We start from the raw sequence: 27,306 nt of genomic DNA, 5'->3' as shown, positions 1-27,306 counted from the left end.
GTCTTTGGTTTGTGGTACTGTCATGGCAGCTCTGGGATTCAGGCTATTAACTACAACTGCCTGGTATTGCATCTCCACAGACCACCAGCCTGGGTGGGGGAGGCTGTAAAGAGCAGGGGATTCTGGCAGGCTGACCACTGTGCAGGAGACCAAGAGCCATAGGTGGAGGGAACTCCATCTTCTTGACTGTACCTACCCAGAGCGAAGTGGCTGGGATGGGATTTGTAACCCATGGATCTGGGACAGAGCAAGTATGGATGTAATACCACAGACCCAATAGTTCTCAAACTCTGCTGATGGGTAGTGACTCTTTTCTCCCTACTGTGCGCTTTTAGAGACCTTAAGTAAATGATTCTAATGCCCTATTAAACATGGGTTCAGTATGTTCCCCATAGCATCATTTGGAAAGGTAAGGGGTCTAAATCAATTACATTTTACTCCCCAGTCCTCCACAAAATTCCATTTCCCAACTGTGGCCCTTAGAGACACAATGGTTTATTGAATTCAAAGGTAAAGTGTCAAAGTAGAATCCTGTCCAGTGGGTACTCTGTCTCAGGAGGTTCGCATCTTATGCCAGCCTCCTAGAAGATCTTCATGTTCTTAGAAGGTAAAGGCCCAGCCAGGCAGTGATGGCGCACGCCTTTAATCTCAGCACTCGGGAGGCAGAGGCAGGTGGATTTCTGAGTTCGAGGCCAGCCTGGTCTACAGAGTGAGTTCCAGGACAGCCAGGGCTACACAGAGAAACCCTGTCTGGAAAAAACAAAAAGAAGGTAAAGGCCCTTTGCTGAGCACTCTGTCCTTGCCTTGCCACAGGGTCCCTGTGACTCAGGGTACAGTGTTGTAGACACTGTAGTTGTCCTTCTGTGTAACGTGCAGCTTCCAGGGGAAGAGGCGCTTCTGGGAGGGGAGGCCTTGGGCCTGCTTCACCATGAGTCCCACATCCTCATCCGACAACAGCCGAACCAGGTCCCCCTCAGCATCCTGATAATTAAGGGCAATGTCCTCTCTCTGGAACTCACGCCTAGAGAAACACACCGGGATTAGTCTGTGGATCCTGGGAGAACCCAGGGCCTTTGGATCTGTGGCTCTGAGTGGTATAGACCCTCATCGTCTGAGCAGCCTTATTCCTGTTCTTCAGATGGGGAAACTGAGACCTCAAAGGAAGAGGGGACTTTGTAATCCAATAATGGTACAGCCTGAAGTTTCTTGTATATAAGTGAGTGAAAGGTTTAGGAGTTTCCAAAGAGACGGCAAGGCAGCCGGGGGAGGCCTGTGGAAATCAGCAGACAACTCTGGGAGGAGGGCCATGCTTCCCCATGGCTGGAGGGAACAATATCTGAAGGAACTTTCCATTCACCATTTGATCCAACAGGCCCAGTCTAATCACCTTGCACACACTTCCATCCCATAATTCCACTTCTTGAAAATTATCCCCAGAAAATAATGAGACAGTCTATGTGAGTGAAGAGGTACAATATTGTTGATGTGGTAACCTGGGGAGTGGGGCTAAGCCACTGGGAGGCCTTGAGAATGATAGGCATGGTCAGGGGAACATTGTGAGTGTGTGTGTGTGTGTGTGTGTGTGTGTGTGTCTGTGTGCATGTGTTTGTGTTTGTGTGTGTCTGTGTGTGTGTCTGTGTGCATGTGTTTGTGTTTGTGTGTGTCTGTGTGTGTGTCTGTGTGCATGTGTGTGTGTCTGTGTGTGTCTGTGTGTGTGTCTGTGTGCATGTGTGTGTATGTATCTGTGTATGTGTCTGTGTGCTTGTTTTACGTGTATGTTTGTGTTACAGGTATTTATGTTTATTTGTGTTTCTGTGTACATGTTTGTTTTGTGTCTGTGTTGTGTGTTGTGTATATGTTTATGTTTTACATCTTTGTGTGTTTCTGTATGTTTGTGTGCACTGTGTATTTGTGCTCGTTTGTTATATGTTGTGGGTGTGTATTGTTTCGTGTGTTTGTGTGTGTTTGTTTTTGTGTATGAATGTGTTTGTGTGTGAGTGTGCTTACACATGTGTGTGCATATACTGACGGAATCTGATCACACATCAGTTAACGAGAGGGGTGAAATATAGTTCTCATACAGGCTGTACTTTCTTGAATCGTGAGAGATGGGACAGTGCTATAGGGTTCTATGAGGAAAATTTCCAGCTATGGCCTGGATTTCAGGGGGTGGTGATTTCCCCAGATCTCTCTCTCTCTCTCTCTCTCTCTCTCTCTCTCTCTCTCTCTCTGTCTGTCTGTCTGTCTCTTTCTGTGTGTGTGTGTGTGTGTGTATCCCCAAGTCCAAAGCTTTTTGCTAGAAAGACCGTTCTGATAGCAGATCCACTGTCACACACCCTGGGACCTCAGCTGAGCCCTTAGCCCTCTGAAGCCTGCTTGGCTCCTCTCAAGGCACTGTGGACTAGAGCTGTCACAGGTGGTAGCCTCAACCTCTAGCCCATTCTCCTCTGCAGGCTCCCTTCCCAACCTCTCACCTCATGAGCGCTAGCAGGTCTTTGAACAAGGGGGTGCTGTTGACGTCCTCCTCCACTGCGATGTCCCTAAGGGGGGCAGTAGAAGAGACAATCATCAGGGTGGAAGGGGGACATGTTTGGGACCAGAAACCACTCTTGCTAAATCACTGTGGTTTATCTGGGAGCCTCAGCAGCTTCAGTAGAGGGGAGAGACAGCACAGGAGCGTTGACCGGGAGAATAGCATGGTAGGGGTGGCAAGGAGGAGTAGGAGGCCCCATTCTCCCAGCAGGACACCAACTTGATGGTTTTGCCTGTGTCTTCATAGAAGTAGCATCTTAGCCAGTTGGTGGTGTCCTCGTCCTCGGGGAAGTCCTTGAGGATCTTCACGAAAGACCCCGGGAAGATGCCTGTGGCTCCCTGGGATGTGCCCTGGAGGGGAAAGAAGAGTTTGTGTCATGGGAAAGTGAAGCCCAGGGCCATGTGTCAGAGCCCCACACTCTCTACAACAACGATTGTCATAGATTGTCTCTCAAAGTGCATGTGGCAAAGGCTTGGTCCTCATGGTGTTTATGGGAGCTTGTAGAAACAAATACTAAGAGAAATGCCTTCTCTTGATGGGGAGAGGTCTCCCTTAATCAGGTAGTGGGGACCTGCTCCTTTCCTCTTTTTAATCAATCAATCAATCAATCAATCAATCAATTTTACTTATTGATTTTTCTTTCTGACCATAATGCAAGCGTTTTACTCTCACACACTCCTGTCATGATGAGTGGCCTCAGCACAGGACTTGGAGCTTTCAACATAGTGAGCCATAGTGAACCTTTCTTCTTCATAAGCTAGATGCCTTGGGCGTTTTATTACAGTGACCAAAGCCAACTAACACAAAGAGACAAAGTGAGGAGATTCACCAAGCTGCCTAACCCAGAGACCTGCACTTCAGTTTTACAAGAGCCCCTGAGTCTATCCAGGAAGCTTCCTGCCTCTCTGTCTCTCTCCTCTCCCTTCTCTCCCATCTCCCTTCTTCCTTCCCTCTCTTCCTCATTCATTCTTTCCTTCAGCAAAGATTTTTCAAGCACAATCTCTGGGCCCAGGAGTTACACAAGCACTGTTCCCTTGTGCAGCACTCCTGGGGGCACAGAATGATAGGAGACACATGAATACACAGGCGCTCTGTGGCCGTTAGCTACATGTGTAAAGGGGAAATCAGGGCAGGGGGCAGATGCTGGGGCTGTAGGGGAAACTGAAAGTGCTTCATGCTCCTTCCCAGGTTTTGGGTGTCACCCGGAGGCTCGGGCCTCTCACCTAAGTGCAGGACCCCAATCCTGTCTCTATGTTGCTCATGTGATTACTTAAAACCTCCATGACCATGAGAGAGAAGACGCATACTTTTCTGTATCCATGCGTGTGCATGCCTATTTATATGTGTGTGCAAGTGTATGCTTATGTATATGCATGTGTTTATATAGGTATGTGCACTTATGTGTGTGAACGCATATGCAGGTGTGCACATAAGCATGTATGTGTATTTATGTGAGTGTGCACATGTATGCGTGCATGTGTACAGACATAGTCTAGAGGACTACTTCAGATGTCACTCTTCAATCTTTAGCTACATTGCATTTCCTCTTTGAAACAGGGTCTTTCATTGACCTGTGACTCATTTGAAATGGCTGGTTTCTGTCAAACTGACACAGTTAGAGTCATCTAGGAAGAGGGAACCTTGGCTGAGAAAATGCCTTGAATGAGCCTGTGGGCAAGTCCGTGGAGTATCATCATCATCATCACCACCACCATCATCATCACCACCATCACCACCACCACCATCATCATCATCAATGATTGATGTGGTACCAGCCCACTGTAGGGGGAGCAGCTCTGGGTAGGTGGTCCTGGGTTTTACAAGAAAGCAGACTGAACAAGCCATGGAGAGTAAGCCAGTAGGCAGCACCCCTCCATGGCCTTAACTTCAGTTTCTGCCTCCAGGTTGCTTCCTGTCCTGGCTTCCCTCGGGAATGGACTGTGACCTGAAATGTATAACCAAGTAAACCCTCTCCTCCCCAAGTTGCCTCGGGCCATGGTATTTCTCACAGCAACAAAAAGCAAACTAGAACTTGGCCAATTTGTGGCTGGTTGTGACTGGGCAGCAAGTCCCAGGGATCTCCCTGCCTCTGCCTCCGCCAGAGCTGGATGGCAAGCCTAGCTGTCATGGCTGGCTTTTTAGTGTGCGTCGTCCTGGGATTGAGGTCAGGTCCTGTTTGCTGCCTTAGTTATCTCTGCAACCCCAGGAATCACATCCTCTTCACGTCTTCTCGCAGACTGTGCCTCCTTCCTCCTCCTACGCCACTGAGGCCCTTCCTGCAGCCTGAGTTCTGATGGTGACGACATGCTGGACAGTAAGACTTTCCAGAGAACAGGACGGCAGTCAACAGTTCCTCTTATGACAGTGGTGGTCACAACAGCCACTCTGGTGGACATGGCTTTTAGAGTCAGTGCACAATGAGGCAGAACTCAGTTATATCCCTACAGCTGCCACACCCACTCATGTCATGCTCACTCATGCCCAGCATCAGGATACCAGGAACCCTGCCTCCTTAAGACAGAGTGAGGGCCAGAGAATGTCCAAAAGTGACAGTATTATGATAGAGACAGCCAGGCCCAGGTCAGAGACATGGCATTCAGTCACTCTCTGCCAGTGTGGGGTAAAGTAACACCCAGGAGGCCCAGCTTCCGGGACACATTCAAGACTTCCCAGTCCCCTCACACGCACTGAGAATGAGGTACCTAGACTCTCTGGGGACAAGGACTGGAGGACATCCGCCTCTCCCTTGTCCCAGCCAGGAACCGATGGAGAAACTGCTTTTATCATTTACAGGAAAGGAAACCATGGGGTTGAGTAACTTCCTGAAGTACATGAAGCCAGATAAAACAGTGACAGGGCCTGACAAACAAGTCAATGCTCTCTTCTGTTGTTTCACAGTATGGTGGGTGGGACCCAGGGCCTTGCACACTAGGCAAGCGCTCCTCCGCTGAGCTGCCTCAGGCACGGACATTCACTCACATCCTTGCTGCTGTGGCATGGATGTCCTGCTTAACCAAAACACCTGGCCCCCAAACAGGTCACCTCACAGGTCACCCAAACCGTCCAGGACCTCATGGACTAAGAGAGAGGACTTCAATCCTCATCCCATGCTCACCCCATCCTCACCTCCATCCTCACCTCCATCCTTACCTCCATTCTCACCCCCATCCTCACCTCCATCCTCACCTCCATCCTCACCTCATCCTCACCCCATCCTCACCTCCATCCTCATCTCATCCTCACCTCAGCCTCACCTCCATCCTTACCTCAGCCTCACCTCCATCCTCACTACATTCTCACCTCATCCTCACCTCCATCCTCACCCCATCCTGACCCCATCCTCACCTCCATCCTCACCTCATCCTCACCTCCATCCTCACCTCAGCCTCACCTCATCCTCACCTCCATCCTCACCTCATCCTCACTTCCATCCTCACCTCATCCTCACCCCATCCTCACCCCATCCTCACCTCCATCCTCACCTCATCCTCACCTCATCCTCACCTCCATCCTCACCCCATCCTCACCTCCATCCTCACCTCATCCTCACCTCAGCCTCACCTCCATCCTCACCTCAGCCTCACCTCCATCCTCACTACATTCTCACCTCATCCTCACCTCCATCCTCACCCCATCCTCACCCCATCCTCACCTCATCCTCACCTCAGCCTCACCTCAGCCTCACCTCAGCCTCACCTCAGCCTCACCTCTATCCTCACCTCAGCCTCACCTCCATCCTCACTACATTCTCACCCCATCCTCACCTCCATCCTCACCTCCATCCTCACCCCCATCCTCACCTCCATCCTCACCTCATCCTCACCTCCATCCTCACCTCATCCTCACCTCCATCCTCACCTCAGTCTCACCTCCATCCTCACCACATTCTCACCTCATCCTCACCTCCATCCTCACCCCATCCTCACCTCCATCCTCACCCCATCCTCACCTGATCCTCACCCCATCCTCACCTTCATCGTCACCTCCATCCTCACCTCATCCTCACCTCCATCCTCACCTCCATCCTCACCTCCATCCTCACCTCATCCTCACCTCCATCTTCATCCCATGCTCACCCCATGCTCACCCCATTCTTACCTCATCCTCACCTCCATCCTCATCCCATGCTCACCCCATGCTCACCCCATGCTCATCTCATCCTCATCCCATCCTTACCTCATCCTCACCTCATCCTCACCTCCATCCTCACCTCCATCCTCACCTCCATCCTCACCTCATCCTCACCTCCATCCTCACCTCATCCTCACCTCATCCTTACCTCCATCCTCACCTCAGTCTCACCTCATCCTCACCCCATCCTCACCTCATCCTCACCTCCATCCTCACCACCATCCTCACCTCCACCCTCACCTCCAACTTCACTTTCACTGCCTCATCCATGTTCTTCTGCCATCACCCTCCATCTGGCCTCTAGTTAGTCTTCTGACTCCGACCCCCCCTCTCCAGCTCACCTCCAGCCAGTCTTTGTTGATCTTACTGAGAAGGAAGATCACATCTCCAGCTTTGAAACTTAGCTCCAGTTTGCTGTTCCCAGTGAAGTCAAACAAGGCCTGAGGAGAAGGACAGCATTGCTGAGAAGGAGAAAATGCTGAGTCTTTGAAGGGCTTCACTACTTTAGTGTCCCTCTCTGCAGGCAAGGAAACTGAGGGTTTGGACGGGTGCTGATGCAGCCCCTCTGGTTGTGGAAGACTTTGATTAGACCCCTACTCTCCCCAACTACTGAGTGGGTGGTCCTTTCAGAGCAGGTAGGGTTCACATTTGGGAGGGAGCGACCCAAACTCTGAGCCTGGCTTGTCCTTTTCCTCCACCTCGCTGGCCTGCCTGTGAGCGTATCCATCCTGTACCCCATCGCTCTCTATCAGGACATTACCCACACCTATTTTTAAAATGCCATTTGTGTGATTCTGGAGCTCTGTCGTTCTGGAGACAGAGCCTTGTCTGAGACTTAGCCTCAAGGCAAGGCTAGCCCAAGAAGCCTAGCAAGCTCTCTGGATGATCTGATGAACGAAGAGCCAGTTATTCTACTTCTGCATGCTGGATACTTCCTGCCCTCAGCTGGGCAAGGGTGCCCAGCATCAAAGCTGAGGCTCTAGTGTCTCTTTTCTGCTGTGCACCCAGCTCCATTCAAAGTGCACAGTGGCGGGCAGGTGAGCGCTTCAGTGCAGTGGGTGAGGTCTAGCCTGTGTGTGGGTACCTCTGCTCTTGGAGCTTCCATGCGATCCATGCCGGCCCCTTGTGAAGACACACCCTTGCTATGGAAAGAAAAGGGGGTGTCAGCCTTGTGGATCCCCAGAGAGGAGTAGAGAGAAAGATTACACGCAGCCACCAGCCGTGGTTGGTTCCTCCTGCAGCCCACCCTTCGTCTTATAGTCTTCCCATTGCCCCAGGGGAGGTTGCTCTCCGACAGAAGAGCCAAAGGGAGAGCTTGGAGAAGGAATGAAGAGGAGACATGGCTCAGTGCCTGTAACTCTGTAACCAGTCCTCAGCTCGGCTTTCAAAGCCAAACTCTCATGCGAAGCTGGAATTCAGACCCTGCTCTCTTAAGTTACATTGGGAAGGTCAGGGCTCGGGATCCCTGCCTGCTTTTCCTTGGCTTCTTAAAGAAGTGTCACGCACGAAAACTAGCGCCATTTCACTACTTTGGTGCCTCAAGGCCTGCCTGGTTCATTTTGCTGAGAGGGACAGGGTGAGAAATGAACATTGGACTCTTTGGAACATGAAGCAGCAGCGACCCCTGGAGGCCAGAGATTGGATTCAGTCGCGGACTCAGAGGTGCCGTGGTGGCCACTTACATTTTGCGCGTGCGTGGTCGGAGCCTGCGGAGTGCCTGGGGCACCTGCTCCGCATCGTATGCAGACTGATAGAAGAAGATCCTGACGTCGGGGTCCATCAGCACGCAGACCGGCAAGCTCAGGAGGTTCTGTGTGAAGTGGGACAGATGGGCATTCGACATAAAGATCTAGACAGTCCTGTCAACACACCACCATCTCTGCTAATGCATTCTCAGCTGATAATAAAACCGAGTTACTAGCCCTCGGTACCTCAATTCCAAAGCTTTGCTCCTGGCCCAGGGTGAGCAGGGTGTTGGTATGGGAGGGATGCTGGCTTGAGAGGTCATTTGAAATCACCTAAAGGTCTCCAGAGATTAATGAAGGGGGTTGATTACACCAGAAACCTATACATTAGGATCAGAGAGGGAAGGGATCAGCCCAAAGCCACACAGCTCAGTAACACAGCTGGGGCATCCCGAGGTACTGGAGGTGCTCACATCAGGGCTCATGTAGCCCAGGCTGGCCTCAAACTTGCATTGTAACCAAGAATGACCTGGAACTTCTGATCATCTTGCCTCTACCTCCTAAGTGTTGGGATTATAGGTGTGGGCCACCATGTCCATTCTATTTGATACTGGAGAACAAACTCAGAACTTCTCAAATGCTAGGCAAGCACTCTACCAAATGAATCATAAGGAGAGACAGTGCGTGTATGGGGTGGGGACGGGGGCAGATCCGGGAAGTGGTTGGGACGGGGGTCTGGGAGGGCGCATGTGACAGGAGACTTGCAGGTCAAAGCCCTCTATCATGTGCACACTCCTCTTTCTGCCCATGTGCACACACTGTGACTAAGCTATGAGGACACAGAGCAGGGGAGACTGGCATGGCTACCTATTCAGGCCCACGGGACTCGGGTACCCTGTGGAGCTGAGGCCACTGGATGAGAGCTTCAGTTCCAGAGGCATCCAGTTCTGTGGAAAACCTCTCAGGATCACAATCTAGAAGCAGGTTCACAGATCTAAAAATGCCTTCCCCTCGTTTTCTCAATAGACCCCCAGCTTCACTCACTGAGAGCTGAGAGCTGGAGGGGCTTCCCGAGAGAAGATTGCTTGCTCTCTCCAAGGCACCCATCCAAACAAAAGTCTCCAAAGCCAGAGCTCTCCAGCTGTAAACCATGGCTTGGATGCTTCTGTTGACAGGGTGCTCACTACCTTGCAAGGGTCTCCCCTGGGCCACAGGTGCTCTGGGGCAGGCACTGTGTTCTAGAGCCAGGCACAAATATTTCTTGAGCTTGGTGCACTCAAGGATTCCTCAAGTGTGACTTTTGTCACCCAGCTCCTTGATCCTGAGTACAGACCCTGCTTCTCTCTCCAGCCAGGCCTTTCAGGACTGGAGATGGGACCATGGGGGCCTCAGTGAAATGTCCATTCTCAAATTTATGCCCCACGGTAATACCCCACTCAAACATCAAGGGGGCGTGGCAGCAGGTACCTTCATGTAGGCATTGAGGGCTGGGATCCGAGACTCAGCAATCTCTTGTTTTGCACCCATGTAGACTTTGGCTGTAAAGAGAAAAGCTGCCCAGTGCCTGGACCTTGTGGTGCCTGCCCTTCTGCTACTCCTTCAGCTAGATAACTGCTCAGGGCTTCTCCCTCAGCTCAAAGCTCCTCCTGCTTTCTGTCATGGTACTGAGTGTCACTGAGATACTTTCTAACTGCATCTTCCCATCATTCCGTCGCTAGAAGGTAGAAGGAGTTCTCTATGTCATGCCTGCTCCTACACACAAAGGTGTGTACAGGTACACACGCACTCACATGTATGCATGCACACACAACACACACACTCTATCTACCCATGCAAAGCTCATACATACATTTGCCCATGCACATACACCCTCATTCACATAGACACATGCATACACACTCACATGCATGCTGCACACACTCAGATGCATGCATGAGCACACGTGCATGTATGAGCACACATGCAGGCAAATGTATCTACATGAACTGTTATATATACATGCCCACATATGTGCACACACATATGCATGCATACAGCTGCATTCTGTGACATGTATATACATGCATGCACACATATACAGTATACCCACATACACATGTAAGGCCTATATGTGCAAATTACACATATAAGGCCTATGTGTGCAAGTATACATGCTCATGCATATATATATGTATGTATATGTATATATGTATATATATACACAAATGTGCACAGATGCAACATGCTTTTACACACAAACATATGTACACATACATAAAACAGATGCACATGTATGCATGCACACACACTCACAGGACCTCTTGCCTGCCTGGTTCACAGTGATCTCCCTGGGTTCAGGCTTGGATAACACTCAGGCAATTGGAGATTTCGAGCATCCCACTAGATAGGGCTCCCCAGAACAACTACATTTACTTCCTGGAGGTAGGGGCCTCCCTAAGGTCCATTTCAGCAGGCTACCGTAGTTAGAAACTATGGGCCCCAAGCCCCATTCACACATACCAACAGTGCAGAGAACTAAGAATCTGCTGTGTGGATGAATGAGCCATGCCTCTAATGCAAGGAGTGTTCTGGGAAAGAGGAAACAGGTAATGTCCAACCAAACGATGAAGGTCTGCCAGGAACCTTTAGGCAGACACTTGGGGGAGCTGCCACCCAGAGGGCCCTGTGACACAGGGCAGGCACGGTGGGCACCTGTGATGCCAAGAGGTTGGTATATAAAGGTTGAGACTACCCAGGAGCCACAAACCAAAAAGGGACAAAGTCACGGGCACCAGTTATTCAGAATGAGAAGATGAGACAAGCAAGGACAGTGGGGAGAGTGTCCTATTCCAGGGTGAGCAAGAGAGCAGAGTCTGCAGCAGGAAAGGTGAACAGGACTCAAGAAGGCTGGAGGGGGACCAGAAGTGGAGGGGGCCTAATGGAGGAAGAGATTGGGCACAAGGGGGAGCCCTCAGCTTCTGGACATCAGATCAGAAGCACAGGTCTTTGTCCTGAGGAAGTGTTGGGATGGAAGGTGAGACTCTGAGAAGGCAGAAGAGTCCCGCAAAGGAATGAGCAGGATCTTTGGGGACTCTGGGATAGGAGGCTCAGAAAGAGAGGCTTCCCACAGGGATGCTTGATTGCAGCTCATCAGATGGGGGCGTGGAGAGGAACCTATGCAGATGCTCCAGAGGGGAGGGGGGTGTCAAGGAAATGGACCAGAGTGCAGGGAAAGGGTGTGGGGAGTGGAGGGGAGGAGGAGGATGGAGAGAGGGGTCAGCTCAGATTGTGTGTGGTGGGTGGGCGGTGGGGTTGGGGTAGGTGGTCCCTTGCCTCTCAGCTCAGTCTTTTTTGGAGATGGATGAAGAGGATATGTTTGGGGTGGCAGAGCACCCCAGGAGGTGGACTGGAAGAAGGGAAGATGGGCAGGCCTCTGAGGCTTAAGGAAGATGTGATATGGTAGAGTCAGGGGCATCTCCAAGGACTTTCTTGGGCAAGCTCAGGAGGGGGTGGCATAGGAGATTTGGAAAGACAGGCATGTGGGAAGGAGGGGAGAACAGGGGGTGGGATCAGAGACTGTTTGTACTCCTACCCATGTGGCTTCCTGCTTCCCCAAGGGACAGAGAGGGAGCGCCCCAGAGGTCTGTTAAGACTGAGGCTGTGTGGCTGGAGAGCTGGCCTCATGAGTGGTTGAGAGTCAGGAAAGACCAGAGCCCAGGTGCTGAGTGCTCCCAGCCCAGGCTCCCTTGGTAGCGATGGCTGTGGCAAGGTGGCCGTACTGGGTCCCCAGAGGTCAAGGGTTATGGAGCAGAAACTGCAGCAGTGAAGGTACCCTGAAGACAGAGGGGTGGCAGGCAGGGGGCTGCTGGGAAACATGGCCAGCCTATGGCTACAAGAGGGGCACCAGCCAAATGAATAGTTTGCAAAAGGGGGATGGACATCCTGCAGAGCTGGAAGGTGAGGCAGGGCCAGGCCCAGCTCCGGGCATCGGACGGAGTGCAGCCTACCTGGCAGTGTGGGCAGGCTGCAGGTGAATGGGCTGTTCTTGCTCTCGGGCCCAAACCGCTCCTCCAGCTTGCTCTGCAGGGCGTGAAACTGGCGATAGCGGCGGTATATGAGATACTTGGATCCTCCTTTCGTCTTTACCTCGATGACAAAAACCTGAGGAGGAGAGAGGCTGGGGGAGGGGAGCTAGAACGGGTAGGGCAGATGCTGGGAGACTGGGTGTCTTTATAAGGTAGGAGATGGGAGATGGAAGGGTCTGGAAAGTGGAGAGGGTTGGGGGGCTGAGGAGGGACTGGGAGGTGGAAGGGCTGGGGAGGTAGGGGGACTGGGAGACAGGGAGGAGAAGGGATCCCAGAGGTGAGCACAGCATGAGGTCAGAGGTCACAGAGAGGGAACAGGCTTTCTCAAGCCCTGCATTGTCTGAGTAGGGTAACCTCACTGGGGTGTCCCATGCTTTCGGATGTGTTCAGAAGCACCCCTACGTTCTACCCAGCATGTGTCAGCAACCACCTTGACCAGAGAAACCACCGTCAAGGTGTCTGAGAGAATCTCCAGGTATTCCAAACAGAAGAATGTCCCTACTGAGACCCACTGAGACAGGAGATGAAAGGTGGAGGGCCGGAGGTTAGAGGTCAAAGAAACAGGGATTGTTGACTCTTACAAAATGGCTGGTGAAGCCCCTCTTCTCCTCGATATCAGCAATGTTGGCCGAGATGGCCACATCGTCTGGAAGCTGCTCAAAGTCGCTGAAAGAGAGCAGAGGGAGGGGATCTCACCACCTTGCCTGTTCTAGACACAGCCAGCAGATGGAGGCCTGCACACCTTATTCAGAACACTGTCCATGCCTGGCACCTCACCAATGCAGGGAACCTCAGGATGTCAGGGCACAGGTCAAGCCCTGAGAATGCAGGATGTAGAGTTAGAGTTGGTACCACCAGCCGGCTTCCAGTCCAACCTACCACTTGGCAGCCTCATCGTCCATCCATGAGCCTGCCAGGCCTTGGTGCCCATTTCGTGCCAGCCCTGCGCTAGGCTCTGTGTCACAGGGAAGCCCGCAGTGGTTTGTATGGGCATCCCCCATAATCCACAGTTAAAGGCTAAGTTCCCAGGGTGTCACCTCTGGGAAGTGTGTGGGCCTCTAGGAAGGGAGCCTCATGGGAGGTCCTTGGGTCTGCAGGGATTGCCTTGAGGGGACTGAGGGACCATGTTCCTTCTCTAGCTCCTCAGCTTGCATCTGGTTCGCTCTGCCATGTACTTCTGCTTCAATTTGCTGCCATCTCTAGAAGCTCAAGGCAAGGGGAATGCCCTGCTTTTGAGTGGGATCTATAGAACCAGTGGCCTAAATAAGCCTTTTTTACTTCATTTATTAATTGACTCCCATATTTTGTTATAGTACCATGAGGCTGACTGACAGAGAGCAACTCACATCCTCCACTCAAGAGATCAGCTGACTATGCCCAAGTAAAAAGAAAAAAAGCCCCAGAAAGGTGACATTTGAGCCAGCTCTAGGTGGGTCAACTGGAATTCACTGGAAACTAGGGAGGTTCTTCCAGGCAGTAGGAACAGCTTATGCTAAGGTTCTGAGTCCTGAGGAAGAGCTTAGATTCGCTGAGGGCAGAGCCTGGTGGATCTTAAGGTGCATACATTCATCTGAAGGTCTTGAGACTAAGGAACTCAGTGGGCTTTGGAAAATCCTGGTTTGAGGAAGTCACCACAGGTAACCAACCATGTGGTCAGAGAAGGAGGGTCAGGGACTTAACAGAACAGCTCCATGAAAAGCCCAAAGAGTGAGTGATGATATAGGCCAGGACACGCAAGTGACAGGACCCCAACACAATGCTAGAGCAGCATTTTGTATGTCCCTGTGCGTGTGTGTGTGTTTGTTTGTTTGTTTGTTTGGAGGGGTTGGGTTTTTGTTGTTTTGTTTGTTTGCTGTTTTTTCTGGCCCATCGAGTGCTAGCCCTGCTCAGTGTTAGGTGTGCCTAGCTTGGAGAGGCAGTATGTCACTATTGGCCTGAACCAAACACCACACCTATTCCTGTTCCAACCTGCCCTTGAGGCTCAGCACAACTATGTGACTAGCTCTGGTCAATGAGATGGAGCAGGGTGGCATCTGGAACCGCAGCAGCCACAGCACAGACGTGAAGCGAAAACATGATGCAGAATGGAAGGCTCTGTGGGGCTGGTGTTGAGCCCCCTGAGCTACAGAACGAGTTGCAGCCTTCCTCTGAATTTTTACTGTGAAAAAGAACAACTGGTCACCATTTAAGTCAAGACTGGTCCTGCTTTTCCCTGCAGCCTAATGCATTTCCAAGAGACACGTGACCAAGGTATGGCAGCCGAGCTGAACTGATAGAAAGGGCCATGACCAGAGTGATACCCGTTTCTGACCAGCAGAGGGAGGGGCAGGGCTGTCGGACTTGGTTCAGGCCATGCTAAGGTGAGGGGTCTCTGGGCAGGCATCCAGCAGGAGGCAGGTGTGGAGATGGCATGGTGGGGCTAATGTGGTGTGGTTAAGGTGAGAGCCACCTGCCTGTGGCTCATGGCTGTGGCTAAGACTTAAGACCCTTAAGTGAATTGGAGAAGGCTGAGAAGAGCAAGCAGAGAAAGAGGAAGCTGGCCACCAGGCACAGCCAAGTTCAGCCAGTCTGTCACTTGTATACAGACCAGGAACAGGAAGTGGGTGTAGCCAGGCACAGGTGGCATGTATCTGTGATCTCTGAAATTAGGAGGCTGAGGAGAGGGGGTCAGGATGGAATGGGGAGTTCTAGATCAGTCCGGGCTGCAGAGTGTGAGAACTTGTTTCAAAAGAGGAGGCAGAGATGGAGGAGGAAGGGGGAGGAGAGGAAGGAGGAGGTGGGGAGGGGAATAGGATGCCAAGGAAGGTGAGATGGAAGAAAAAGAGGGGATGGAGGAGAGAAGGACGGGGAGGGAAAGGAGAAAGAAGTGGCAAAGGAGGGTGAGATCAAGAAGGGAGAAGGTAATGTGAAAATGGAGGAGAAGGAGGGTGAGGAGGGAGAGAAGGAGGAGGAGAAAGAGTTGAAGAAGCAACTTCTCCTGGTTCTCCTGGCAGTGCCTGAGAGATAGGACAATGTGTCCCATACCTCACAAAGTATGGGGTCCCCAGGAGCCTGCACACCCTGCACAGGGTCCATGCTGGTTCCCTGGTCCCCTCAGACCTGGTCTGTCCCAGGCTCATGTATCTGGATTAAGAAGTCACCAGGCAGTGACTGGAAAAGTCAGCAGACCAGCAGCAGGGACTGTCTCCCCCAGGATGGGGCATCTCTGTGGCCACTGGTGCCTTCCCACTCATTTTTCAACTTGTCCCATGAGGACACCCTTGGAAAGAGTGGCCTCATCCACTTCCCCCAGAGGCCGGGGTGGGGCAGGAGGGAACTGGAAAGGGAGAAATGGCCATAGGCCATTCTGTAAGTTTAGATAACACTAATGGCCAGGAGAACTCACAGCACACCAGGAGCTAGGCACCTACTCCTTGGAGACAGAGCCACCTTGGGAAAAGTGTGGATGGTGGAGCACTGAGAGGTTGTGGAACTTTCCCAGGTGAGTAAACTGGGATTCAAGACAAAGAAGCTGTGAGACCGTGGATGAGCCCCAGCACTGGGTCTGTTCCTACATTCTGCAGCCTGGACCACAGAACGGACACTACTTAGCACATGAGGATGTGATCGCTGCTTCTTGTACCCCATAGCTCTGAGGGGTGGGGAAATGGAATACCCAATAAGTAATCTTTCTGTTTCATCACAGCCTAGGACTTTCCACGGTGACCCTCATCACGCCCTTCAAGCAACCAACAGTACCACCGAGGACAGTTTGTGGGGGTCAGGACTGCCATGGGGCAGAGGGGTTCCCTAAGGATAAGGAAAGCACAGAAGAGCTGGCAATGGCATTAGGGGGACCTTTCAGTCAGGAGAGGGAGTGGACAGCACAAAGGTCTCTTGGGAGATATGTAAGAGGGGCAATTTCAAGGAACCTCAGGGATGCAGGCATGGCCAGAGCGCAGGACAGGAGACAGAGCAAAGGAAAAGAGGCCAGAAGCAGGCAGCTCCCACACAAGGGGTCTTCCTGCCTCGTGGAAGAACCTCAACTTTTCTCTGGGCTAGAAGAACCCAGAAGTGTTCTGGGCAGCGCTGGTGTCAGAAGACATAATAGTCCAGACAGGGGCAGACTCTAGCCTGGCCTAGGACCAGAATTCCACTCAGCTACCTGTCAGAAGAGACCTTGTGGGACCTCTCACCATCCTCTAGCTCCTCCTACCTCTCTCTGAAAATGGAGACAATCCTTAAGTCCTTATGCCATATGGTCAAGAGATTCCCCCTGTGACAGACAGGATCCCAGTAATCCCATAAGAGCATACTGCGTCTCTAAGTACCCAGAGTGGTGCCAGGCGCTTAGTAGGTTCTCAGCAGCTTCTTCCACGTGTGCCTGGCCAGCAAGCTGGCAGGTGCAGGGTGAGCAGCCTGGCAGCTTGCTGAGTTGGCAAGAAGATTGTGCTGTGGGGATAGAGGAGGGGTCTGGGAAGATAGTTCCCCCTCCCAGGCCTCACACAGGTTTTGCTGGGTAGATACCAGGCTCCGTGCACACAGAAGCTACTCATGGGGGTCTGCTTAGGGACCTGATCTAGAAGAGTCCTGAAAACTGCAGGTTCGTGGTGCCTCAATCACAGTAGGAGCTGGATATATGGCTACAGGAATCAAACTCTGCAGCTGACCTTGAAGAGACCCTGTTTAGCATTGAACATTTGTCCACAAGGTTCTAGAACATGCTATTGCTGTATGTTTCATCTCCTAGTCTATATCTCTGCTGGGCTGGTTCTCAGAAAGGACACGAGATGCTGGATCTGATGACCCTAGGACCTGGGCCTATGCTCCCATCAGGGGCAAAGGAGGGGAGCCACCTCTCAGAGGGCGGGGGACAATTGTGAAAAGGGCCGAGGGAGCGGAGGAAACACTCAGCCCTGATGGTCCTCACAGGCATCATCTGAACCCTGCACCCCAAGAAACAAGAAGGGACCCAAGCCTCAAGTGGCTACAGTTTCTAGAAGATTCAAGTTTTCATGTCTGTCAGTCTCCTAGGAGAACTTGGGGGTTAGAAGGACTGGAGTCATGACATGCAACCTTATTCAGCACCCCAGTATCACTCTCTGTAGCTATGGAAGGAAGGCCATTCTGATCCCTCACCCCAACACTAACTCTTGTTACCACACAGACAAACCTCCTCTGACCTTTGACCTACAGGAACCCCATCCCTTTTTCCAGATCCCACATGTCCTTTGCTCGCACCTGGGCCTCATCAGCAGACCAGCTCTGGTGTTTCTCAAGTGGTTCACATGGACACTCGCCTCCTAATGTTGCTTTCTGCTTGATCCAGGGGACGGCTGTGCCATTTGGATCACCACATGCAAATGGGAGTACAAAGCTGGCTTCATAAGAGACCCCGAGCAAGGGCCGAATGAATGAGGTAGCTGGGCCCGAGGCCATAAGGTCTCATTGTCCCTATCTGTATAATGTCAGCTTTGTACAAGATAGATCTGGGTCATTCTTGAGCTCCAGCAGATTTACTGAACACTTAGTGTGTATCATTGCTGTTCTGCCTCCCAGAGACACAACTGTGATCCAAAAAACTAAAACACCCTCAGAGCAGGCAGAGCAGAGACCCTCTCCCCCAACACTGTGCCAAGCATCTAAGCCCTGTGTAGGACAAGGAAGTGGAGTGAGGGGTCAGACGGCAGAGCCTGGGCGATCTGAACCTAAACGCAGAGGCCCGTTTCAGTCTGAATGGCAGATGGAAAAGCCACTCCTGATCGCAGTGTGGAACCGGGAACCCGGAACCCAAACCTAGCACCCAGGACACCTGTGCTCCCGGGAAGCCCACTCATCCTGTGGCCCTGGCCACATCCAAGCCCCTCCCCCCTCTGAGCCTTAGGATGCTTGCTGGTTCACGAGGCTACTGACCCACAAAGTCAACCTTCTAGGAACAGCTCCCGGAGCCTGCAGCTCCTGCAGTATCATTCAGCAAGACCTTCAAATTTGACTCTGTGTTGATCCACTGATACCAGGTGACAGGAGGGGCAGCCTCTTACCACCCCATGCCCATCCCACCACCAACCCCCACCCAAGCCTGTTGGGGTCAGCGAGAATGGGGGCACACTCTCACCTCTCCGATCGCAGCTGCTGGGCCAGGGCCATGGCTGTGGGTAGCTGGGAAAGCAGCTGGATGAGGGCTGTGCCCAGCCAGGCTCAGGCTCAGTTCACCTCTCACTTCCTCCTATGTGCATCTGGGAGCTTCCTGGAGCTTGGGGTGTCTCCAGGAGCAGCCTTTGAGGAGGTCTCTCCCTCCCCAATTTCTCTGGACCCTCCCTAAAGAACCTTCTTGAGGCTCTGAGCTGCCTGGCCACACACTTCTTTTCACCCACTTCCCAGCTGCACAGCAGTTGAGGAAGTATCACCCTTGGGTGCTGGGCTTGCGTGAGGCCACTGGCTTTGGGGACTTCCTCGGTGTCTGTCTCTGGTGCTAAGCTCCACCCACCATAAAGCAGTTTTAACCCTGGGTAGTCGGTCCATCAAGGAGACCTGTGGCCCTGTGGTTACTACTCATGCGTCCTCCTCAATCCCTTGCCCAAGCTTCCAAGACCTGCCATCCCTAAGGTCTGGTGGAGATATTGCTTCTTCCAAGAAACTCTCCTGATTCCCCTCCCTCTACTATGCTAGGATGTCATTGGCTTATGGCCCATCTTCTCTAGACCCTGGTGCTCTGGGCTCTGAGATTCTTCGTTCAGCTCTCCCAGAGCTTCCAACCACACACAGGCTCTCCTTACAATCTCCCTCAGCCTCCCTACTCAGCTCCATGCCCCGCTGCTGGCCTTAGAATCCCCAAGGCCCTGTAGGCAGCCTGCTCTCCCAAGCTCTCTCTTCCCTCACTGCCTCCTCATTTCCTATCTCCTGCAGGTCTCAGCTCAGAAGCTGCCCTTTGAGAAAGGTCCTCACCAGACCTCCCTGCTACTCTCTGGGCTTTTCCTGCAGCAAGCTCTCATCAGCCCACCAGCTGGGGGTCCCTATCTCTGTGTGTTCCACATGTGTGTTTGTGTGTTAGGCTTCTTCCAAGCCAGCACCACCCTGCGGACACCCATATTATGTGAGCAGAAAGAGGAAGTTCTTTGTCAGCTTGATTCTGTAGGGAGTTCTCCAAAGCCTACAATGAGGATGGACCCAGCAGCCCACAGGATGTCCACATCCCTCCTTACTTCCTGCCCCCAACCCCCAGCCTCACTCGATGGTGTGCTGAGATAGAAGGAGAGATGGCAGCCTGCCCATCCTGCCTGAAATCAGGATCCTATCTCCCCAGCTTGGGGATGTGGCTGTGGGGACACAGGGCCTTCCCTGAGGAATCTGGAACCACCCACGTTTCTCCCCTTAAATAGGGCTGGGTTGGAAGCAGTCTCAAGAATCCCCAGGATCTGGCTCCAAGAATATAGAACTTTTTAAGACCCATACTTTAAAATGCCCCCCATCCTGCCACCCCAAGAGATCTTCTGGCCCTGACTCAGCCCAGAGTGAATGGATCCAGAGTTCCAGGATAGACTCTGCCCAGTGAGAACTGTCCTCCCTATGGCCAGGCAGGGCATGGGCTCCTGGAGAGATAGAAGCGAAGTTGGAGAAAGTCACAGGAAGAAACAGGAAAGCGGGAAAGGGACACTCCTCCAGTGACAGTATGTTCATCAAAGCATTTGCACTACACAGATAGACCAGGGTGGCAGAGGAACGTAGGATGGATGGTCTGTCCTGCTCCAAGCACGCAAAAGTGCCGCAGTTCATGGGATTAGGTCTTTTAAGCATACGAATCCCCGCTCAAGACAAGGAAAGGTGATCTTCAGGGTCTAAGATGAGCAGGAACTATACCCACGACTGAGGCTGGAGACTGGCAACCCAGCCTAGAGAACAGCAAACACATGTCTTATTAAAGATGAGGCTCCAGTGACTGGCCGGAGACCAGATACAGGTCACATGTCCCATGCTGGCAGGAAGTTCACCCTGAGCTCTCATGTGAAGCTGGATATCACAGCAGTCTCCGAAGAGGGTTTCTCAGCCATTGGCCCGGGCACCTGAGGGAGTGAAGGAAGGAAGCCCTCCTGCCATGGGTACACAGAGGGAGTTAACGCACAGGGTCAGAGCCTCAAGCCGGAAGCCCCCACTGGTGTGAAATCCAGAGAAAGCTGGCTCTGAACTGTGCTGTGGAAGCAGTTTGGAGTCAGCACTACGCAAAACTGCAAACCAGGCGCCTTGGGCTTCAGAAGAATTCACACTTGAGGAGCTAGACATGATGCAGAGGCTCTGGCTGGGCCCCGGGGCTCAGGCATCCCAGCTTTTGGAGGAAACAACCATGGGTGCAGGGAGGGATGCAGGGAGGGGGCAGTGGAAGAGGGTGTCTGTGAGCACAGAGGTACAAGCTTGGCCCAGGGAGAGAAGAATGTTGGTCAATAGGTGGTCAGGAAACAGGAAATGATGACATCGCTTCCACAAGAGAATATCACATAACGCTAGTGACTGTGTCACAGCACACCTGTCCTGGCTTGAAAATGTGCTTGTTTGGGGCTGGGATGTACAGCACTTGTGTAGCATGAGTGAAGCCCTCAGCTCAGTCCCAGCACCAAATAAAACAAGGGTGAGGACACCTGTAGTCCCAGCATCAGGAGGCAGAGGCAGGAGGGCCAGAAGTTCACGGCCTCCTTAGCTACATATCAAGTTCAAGGCCAGTTTTTGCAGAGATGAACTCAACTGAGTGTGGGCAGGCATGCGTGTTTCTGCAGGGTCTCTAAGGAGCCTCTGACTTGGAGAGTGGAGACATCACAAGCAGAGAGAACACTCTTCTCTGATGGAGTCTTGGTGGTGGCCCATGTACACACACACACACACACACACACACACACACACACGAGAGAGAGAGAGAGAGAGAGAGAGAGAGAAACAGACAGACAGACAGACAGACATAGATGCACATACATTTACATACACACAAAGACACATGCAGACACACACATATACTCACAGACACATACACATATACTCACAGACACATATATATAAACACACACAGATACACACAAGCATACATACATACACATGCACACACAGATAGACATACACACAGAGAGAGACACACACAGACACATATACTCACAGAGACACACACACAAACACAGACATATACACAGATGTATATGCATATATACACGTACATATACACATCATACACAGACACAGACACACAAAGAGAGAGACACACACATACACACATGCACGCCCACATATATGCACACACACACATGCAAACACTCCATATACACAAACCCATCACACACACAGACACACACTCAAGCACACACACACACAATGGCAGTATGTCCTCCCACAAGCCAACATACTCTAAACCATTTCTCACTTATTTCTTTTTTTCTGGCTGTGTGTATGTGTGTGTGTGTGTGTGTCCCTGAGTGTTGAGCTCTCTAGGCCACCTGACCAGGTTCCCTCAGCTCTCACCTTCCCACACTCAGCCCTCGTCTCTCCCTTCCCCGAAGGATTATCCTGTGTCCCTGACTCAGCCTGGGAACCACCTGGGCAGCAGGGACCAAGGTTGCCCTAGGAGGGGCCTGGAGTCCATGCTGGGCCAACCCTGCCCTTTCTCTCTCTGTCTTCTGTCCCTGCTTGGGGTTCTGCTGAATGTGACTATTTCTCTGGCTCTTTTTACAGAGAACACTGCTGCTAATTTTATGCAGAGCTCTGAGGCAGTGTAATTGGAAGCCAGACACCCTGTCAGCAGTGGGCGCCCATCCTGAGCCGCCATGCTTCCTGCTCTTCTCCCTGCCCTGGCTCTTCATTTCACGATACCACCTGTCCCAGGGAGGGAGGAATCACCCAGGCTCCTCCTGTGTCCCTTAAATAAGAAAGCCTCCATTGCTCTGTACACATACCAAGAAGCCCCTGGTGCAATCTTCCCGACTCGAGCCTGACTTCTGATGGCCTCCACACTCAGCATGGGCCAGCCTGGGCTACACAGCAAGCCCTTGTCTCAAACAAACAGATATCCCTCTAAGCTCCAAAGCCACATGGCGATGGGCATGTTTCATTCACAGAAGAAAATTCTCAACCCCTTACTTCTATCGGATTTCCTCAGCATCTCCCCAAAACCAACAATTTAGTGACCATGTTAGAGACTTGAGATGAGCAAGTCAGAAGGAGGAATGAACTGCAAGAAGAAGTTAAATGGAAAACTAATGATAAACAATAAACTGAATCAGAAATAAAAAAAAAAAAAAAAAAAAAAAAGCACCACAAACTCAAAAGCAGGTGTCAAGGACCATTCAGAAAGGAACACCTCCACCTCTCCGTGAAGATGCAGTTTTTTGGGTAACCCCCCAAGAGCAAGACTGAGCATGGTCTGAAGATAGCTGGGGTCCCCAAAGTATGGAGGGAGAGGGAGGGAGGAAGGAGAAGAGAGGGGAGAGAGAGAGAGAGAGAGAGAGAGAGAGAGAGAGAGAGAGAGAATATGATGCATTCAATCCCTCCTTGTGTGGCTAGAGGACACATGAAACAGCAGACAGCCCCATTTAGGTGATGAGACAGAGAGCTGTCAGCAGTCAGAGCTAAGACCTCAAACAGCAGGACCTGAGGGGACCCTGGGACCCCTTGTGGGGCTGGCAGTTCTGCTGTCTGCGTCAGCTGCTCTCTTGGGAAGAGAAGGAAAATCCCTAATTAGAGAGAGCGAGAGTCCTGGGGTTCCCTCACGCACCGAGTTCCCTGTCCTGACCCACATGTGTCTCGCTTCATAATTTATGAGGGGAGTTTCACTGGACACCTCCCTGAGCCATAAATAGCCATCACTGGCAGATCTCAGGCAGAGCTGAGCGCCCAGAGGCTGTGGGAAGGTGGAAAAGGTAAATCCCCTGAAGGCAGGGCCCCACCCTTCTGGAAGCAGAGCTGGTGTGAGCTCACAAGCGTCACATGACCCAGCTCTGCCCCCTGCTTGACCATGAGTTTGTGCGTCCAGTTTCCAAAATTGAGATAATATTTGTCTCACAGAAGTGTGTTAGCCATCTCGGGCATTGCGAGATGGCTCGGTGGGTAAGGTGTTTGTGGTCAAGCCTGCCCACTTGAGTTTGATCCCTAGGACCCACATGACGGAAGGAGAGAACAGATTTCTAAATGTTGGCCTCTGAACTCCACATGCATTCTGTTGGCACGTGCAAACCTACACAAAAAATACAAGAACAGATGTAAAAAGCTGTCATCTAGTCAACAAGTTAATGAGCACCTACTGCACGCATAGCTCCAAACACACCTTGTGACCATTGTGTTGACCAAGGAAGTGAAAGCTTAGTCCAACATCAAGTGTATAATAGGTGGGGAGGGAATTATAGATGTTAACATTATCCATGATAATTTCCTTAGTATGACCTGACCCCTCCTTTTCTTTCTCTCCCCAGCACATCTGTCTCCCATTTGCCTTGCTCCTGTCTATGATACAATTTATCATATTGAAATCCCCTCACCTCCGCCTTTAGTCTCACCTAGGAGAATAATTCCTCATTTATTACATTTTTATGTCAACGAACACCAGGGGGCGCTATGACTCAGTAGTCAGGTTTCCTCTCTTCGGCGCCACCTAGAGGACGACTTAAGCATTAACCCCCCCACCAACCACCCCCCCCACCCCCGATCGTAAGTTAAGATCTGAGCTTTTCTTGGATGTCCACTGACCATAAATATGAAATTGCATGGTGTGCACTGAGAAGAGTTTGAGCTACCACACAGTCCATGAACTGTGGGGAGGAGCTATGCGGTAGCCCTTAGAACAGAACCGTGGGCCAGGTTGGAATGGGGCGGTTTTGATTACTCTTCCTTCTCCCTTGCACTGGAGTGCATAGGTTGGATAATGATCTCTTGCCTGTTCTGGAGATGTGGAGACTAAGACGCTATGAGATTAGGGGGCTAAAGTAACTCAGTAAGTGGCAGAGTGAGGTGTGGCGCTCCACTGTGTGACTCCAAAACTCATACTGTTGTTAACTGTGCCATATGCCATTCATTCATTCATTCATTCACTTGCTATACAAGCATTCACTTGCCCTCCACTCTGAAGCAGATAACAGTAGATAGAGACAAATCCAGTACGTTGCTGCCAAGCCTCTCAGAACACTCTTAAGGTACACTAGTGAACCCTGTGTACAACACACAAGGACAGATGCATGTACACACTCACTTATGCATGCTTACTCATGCATACAAACATGCCCTTATACACAGCCATACATACCCATGCACTGGAGCTATCGACTTACACATGCATGCCACACATATTCTTTGATACGTGCACAATGAGGGAGAGACTGGTAAACCCACATTTAGTATCTAGTTTCTCTTATCTCATTTCCAGTGCAATGCCACGCACAGGGGCATAGTGGGCAGCCTTGCTGTTGCAAAGAGAGTCAGGGAAAAACAAGGGGTCAAAAAAAAAAAAAAAAAAAAAAAACCCAAAACCAAAAACCTAGGCTAGGCTAGGCTCTGGCTCTTCATGCTGTCACCTTCTGGCACTGACCTGACCTTCCAGGAGTCCACAGATACCTCATGTGGGCCTGGCTCCAGGTTGTCCTCAGTGGACAGGAGATGGCTGTTTCCAGGCACTACATCTTACTGGCTCCAGGACTAGACACCTGCTCTGCAGAGTCTGGGAACAGTTGTCCCAAAGATCAGAGCCCCTGGTTGGTGGTAAAATTATTTCCTCTCAGCTCGAAACCTGGCTCCTGTTCTCTGGTTTTCTTGACTATAAAGGGCACTTGGCTAGACCCTCATCTAACCGAGGGCTTCATAAGTATTTAAGGAGAGTAGTGGGGGAAGGAGAGATTTCTTACCTGCCACTGATATCGGCACAATTTGAGCACGTTACACACTTTGCCTAAGTTTTTGACTAGTGTGGCAAAGACTGCCACCCAGCACACCCCACTCTTTCCATCTCCTTTATCCAAAAAGCCTAGCAAGGCGACTCATGGCCACCCAGCTAAAATGAATATGTTGCGATTTAGTCTAATGCTTGTATTAGATTAGTAGGGTGGGCAAAACTGTAGGAGAATCCACTTGTCCACAGGTCTAGACACTGAGGATCCTGGCCCCAAGTTGGTTTTGATTGGTAAATAAAGAAGCCGAGGGCCAATGGTTGGGCAGAAAGACAGAAGCAGGACTTTTAGGATTCTAGGACAAGGGACTGAGGGAGGAGAAAGGGATAGCCACCATCCTGGGAAGGAAGAAGGAGACACCAGGCCTGAGAGGTGCAGAAGAGAGAGCATAGACATCATGGAAGAGTTGGGGATTGTGGCCCAGGTGGGCTACAGGTCTGGATTTGGGGTAGCCAAGATGGAATATAGGTTTTAGTTAAGTGATGAGTTGGGATTATCGGAAAGTACGTAAGCCGTGTAGAGGTTGGGAAGTGGCCCAGCCATTGAGCTGTTTAAGGCATATTAAAATACAAGGTGGTGTGTGTGTGTGTGTGTGTGTGTGTGTGTGTGTGTGTGTGTGTGTGTGTTTCATTTGAGAACTTGGGAAGGGTAGCAGGGAATGCACTGGTTTGAGTATCCTATTTGGATTCTGCAACAGTAATATTTCCCAGTTAAGTTAGTCTGTTGTCCCCTTACCGTAATGAAATGCCAGAGGCTAGTGAGTTGATAAAGAAAAGAAGCTGTTTAGCCTATGGTTTGGGAAGCCAAAAGTCCAAATAGCATAATGTTGTTGGCTCTACTGAGGCACTCCCTGGCTGTATCACACCAGTAGATGATGTCACAGGGTGCATGTGACAAGATACATAGAGAGACAGGAAGCAGGAGCTGGACTCAGGAGTCAGGATCCAGTTAAAAGAACACCTGAAAGCCATCTTGGGGTGGGTCCCATTAGCACCACCTTAATTCCTTCCTAGGGTGGGGCCCTCAGAGAAATAAGGATCACCCACTTGGGTCTCGACCCCATGTGACTCCCCTACCTGCTGCATGGGGTCACATAACTAACTGTGGAAACCACACACACACACACAAAAAAAAAAATCATTAAAAAGTTTCTGAACCACACTCAACCAAAAATTCACTCTAAATCAAAAGCGTAATGAACCCTAGCGTTTCTAATCTTATTGTGTGACGTCACTGCATCAGCAGTTCTGAACACATGCTCACTTTGTCCAGGGTGTGGCGCTGACGAGCGCGAGCTTTGCCTGAAACGTGGGCTTGGACATACACTATGAAACACATAAGCGATTTCCTTCTTTCATAGAAACACAATGGAAGAACTAACATTTCTTTCCATCATTTCTCAATTCATAAGCATCAGACTGGGTTATTTCTGGATTGTGTTGTGTTAGAATGTTTGAATGTTAAAAATTGCTGTTTGAGTTGCTGACTCCAGTTTCGTTGTTCTAAAGTATCATTTGATGAATTTTAGCCAGGAGTTAGCATAGAGTTTTCAACAGTTTTTGAAGTGGTTTTGAGCACACTGTCACTTGGTACTGTCTATGGTGGCTCCATTGTTGATAGTTAAAATTCAAAATATCAACTTGGAAAAACATTGAAGACATTTGACATATATTTACCTAAGATTTAATTACTTACTAAAAATAGCAAGAATGTCCTTCTCATTCTTGGTATGCTTATTTAATATTTAATAAGTGTTTAGTCTTTAATAAATTTAAAATTATATATCAAAGAATTATTTTAAAATAAAATTTTATTGACAGAAAATATTTGATTTGCGTATCTGTTTATGCATCTATATACCCAGGTCTTGTATGAATTTATTACGTCTCAAGAGGCTGCGAGTGGGTGATTTCAGAGGCCCCCACACTGGATCACCTCAAAAATGTTCTGTCACCACCTCTTATGTTCCAACACAGGAATCCTTGGGTGACACACCACATTTAAAGTACGTC

The 27,306-nt window shown here is 50.8% G+C and overlaps 1 protein-coding gene across 2 annotated transcripts in view; it reads right to left on the bottom strand.

Annotated features, from left to right (window-relative positions):
* Positions 1–471: 471 nt before the first annotated feature.
* The window catches only part of Ncf4 (neutrophil cytosolic factor 4), a 32,097-nt gene continuing 5,262 nt past the window's right edge, over positions 472–27,306 (bottom strand). Inside the window, exons 1-10 of one of the 2 annotated variants that reach the window (XM_034517170.2) lie at positions 18,508–18,807; positions 12,995–13,079; positions 12,336–12,489; positions 9,817–9,887; positions 8,347–8,474; positions 7,749–7,806; positions 7,006–7,104; positions 2,753–2,883; positions 2,475–2,540; positions 472–1,021 (exon numbers count right to left, since the gene is read on the bottom strand). In XM_034517170.2, the coding sequence (XP_034373061.1) occupies positions 826–1,021; positions 2,475–2,540; positions 2,753–2,883; positions 7,006–7,104; positions 7,749–7,806; positions 8,347–8,474; positions 9,817–9,887; positions 12,336–12,489; positions 12,995–13,079; positions 18,508–18,539 (1,020 nt within the window). In that variant the 5' untranslated portion in view covers positions 18,540–18,807 and the 3' untranslated portion in view covers positions 472–825. Of the gene's footprint in view, positions 1,022–2,474; positions 2,541–2,752; positions 2,884–7,005; positions 7,105–7,748; positions 7,807–8,346; positions 8,475–9,816; positions 9,888–12,335; positions 12,490–12,994; positions 13,080–18,507; positions 18,808–27,306 lie in introns of those variants that run through there. The other variant, XM_076911584.1, reaches the window with a different exon arrangement.

This window comes from Arvicanthis niloticus, chromosome 13 (assembly GCF_011762505.2).
Source record: "Arvicanthis niloticus isolate mArvNil1 chromosome 13, mArvNil1.pat.X, whole genome shotgun sequence".
Classification (NCBI taxonomy): Eukaryota; Metazoa; Chordata; class Mammalia; order Rodentia; family Muridae; genus Arvicanthis; species Arvicanthis niloticus.
The sequence above is the reverse complement of the archived record's forward strand: the minus strand, read 5'-3'. Positions and strand labels throughout refer to the sequence as shown.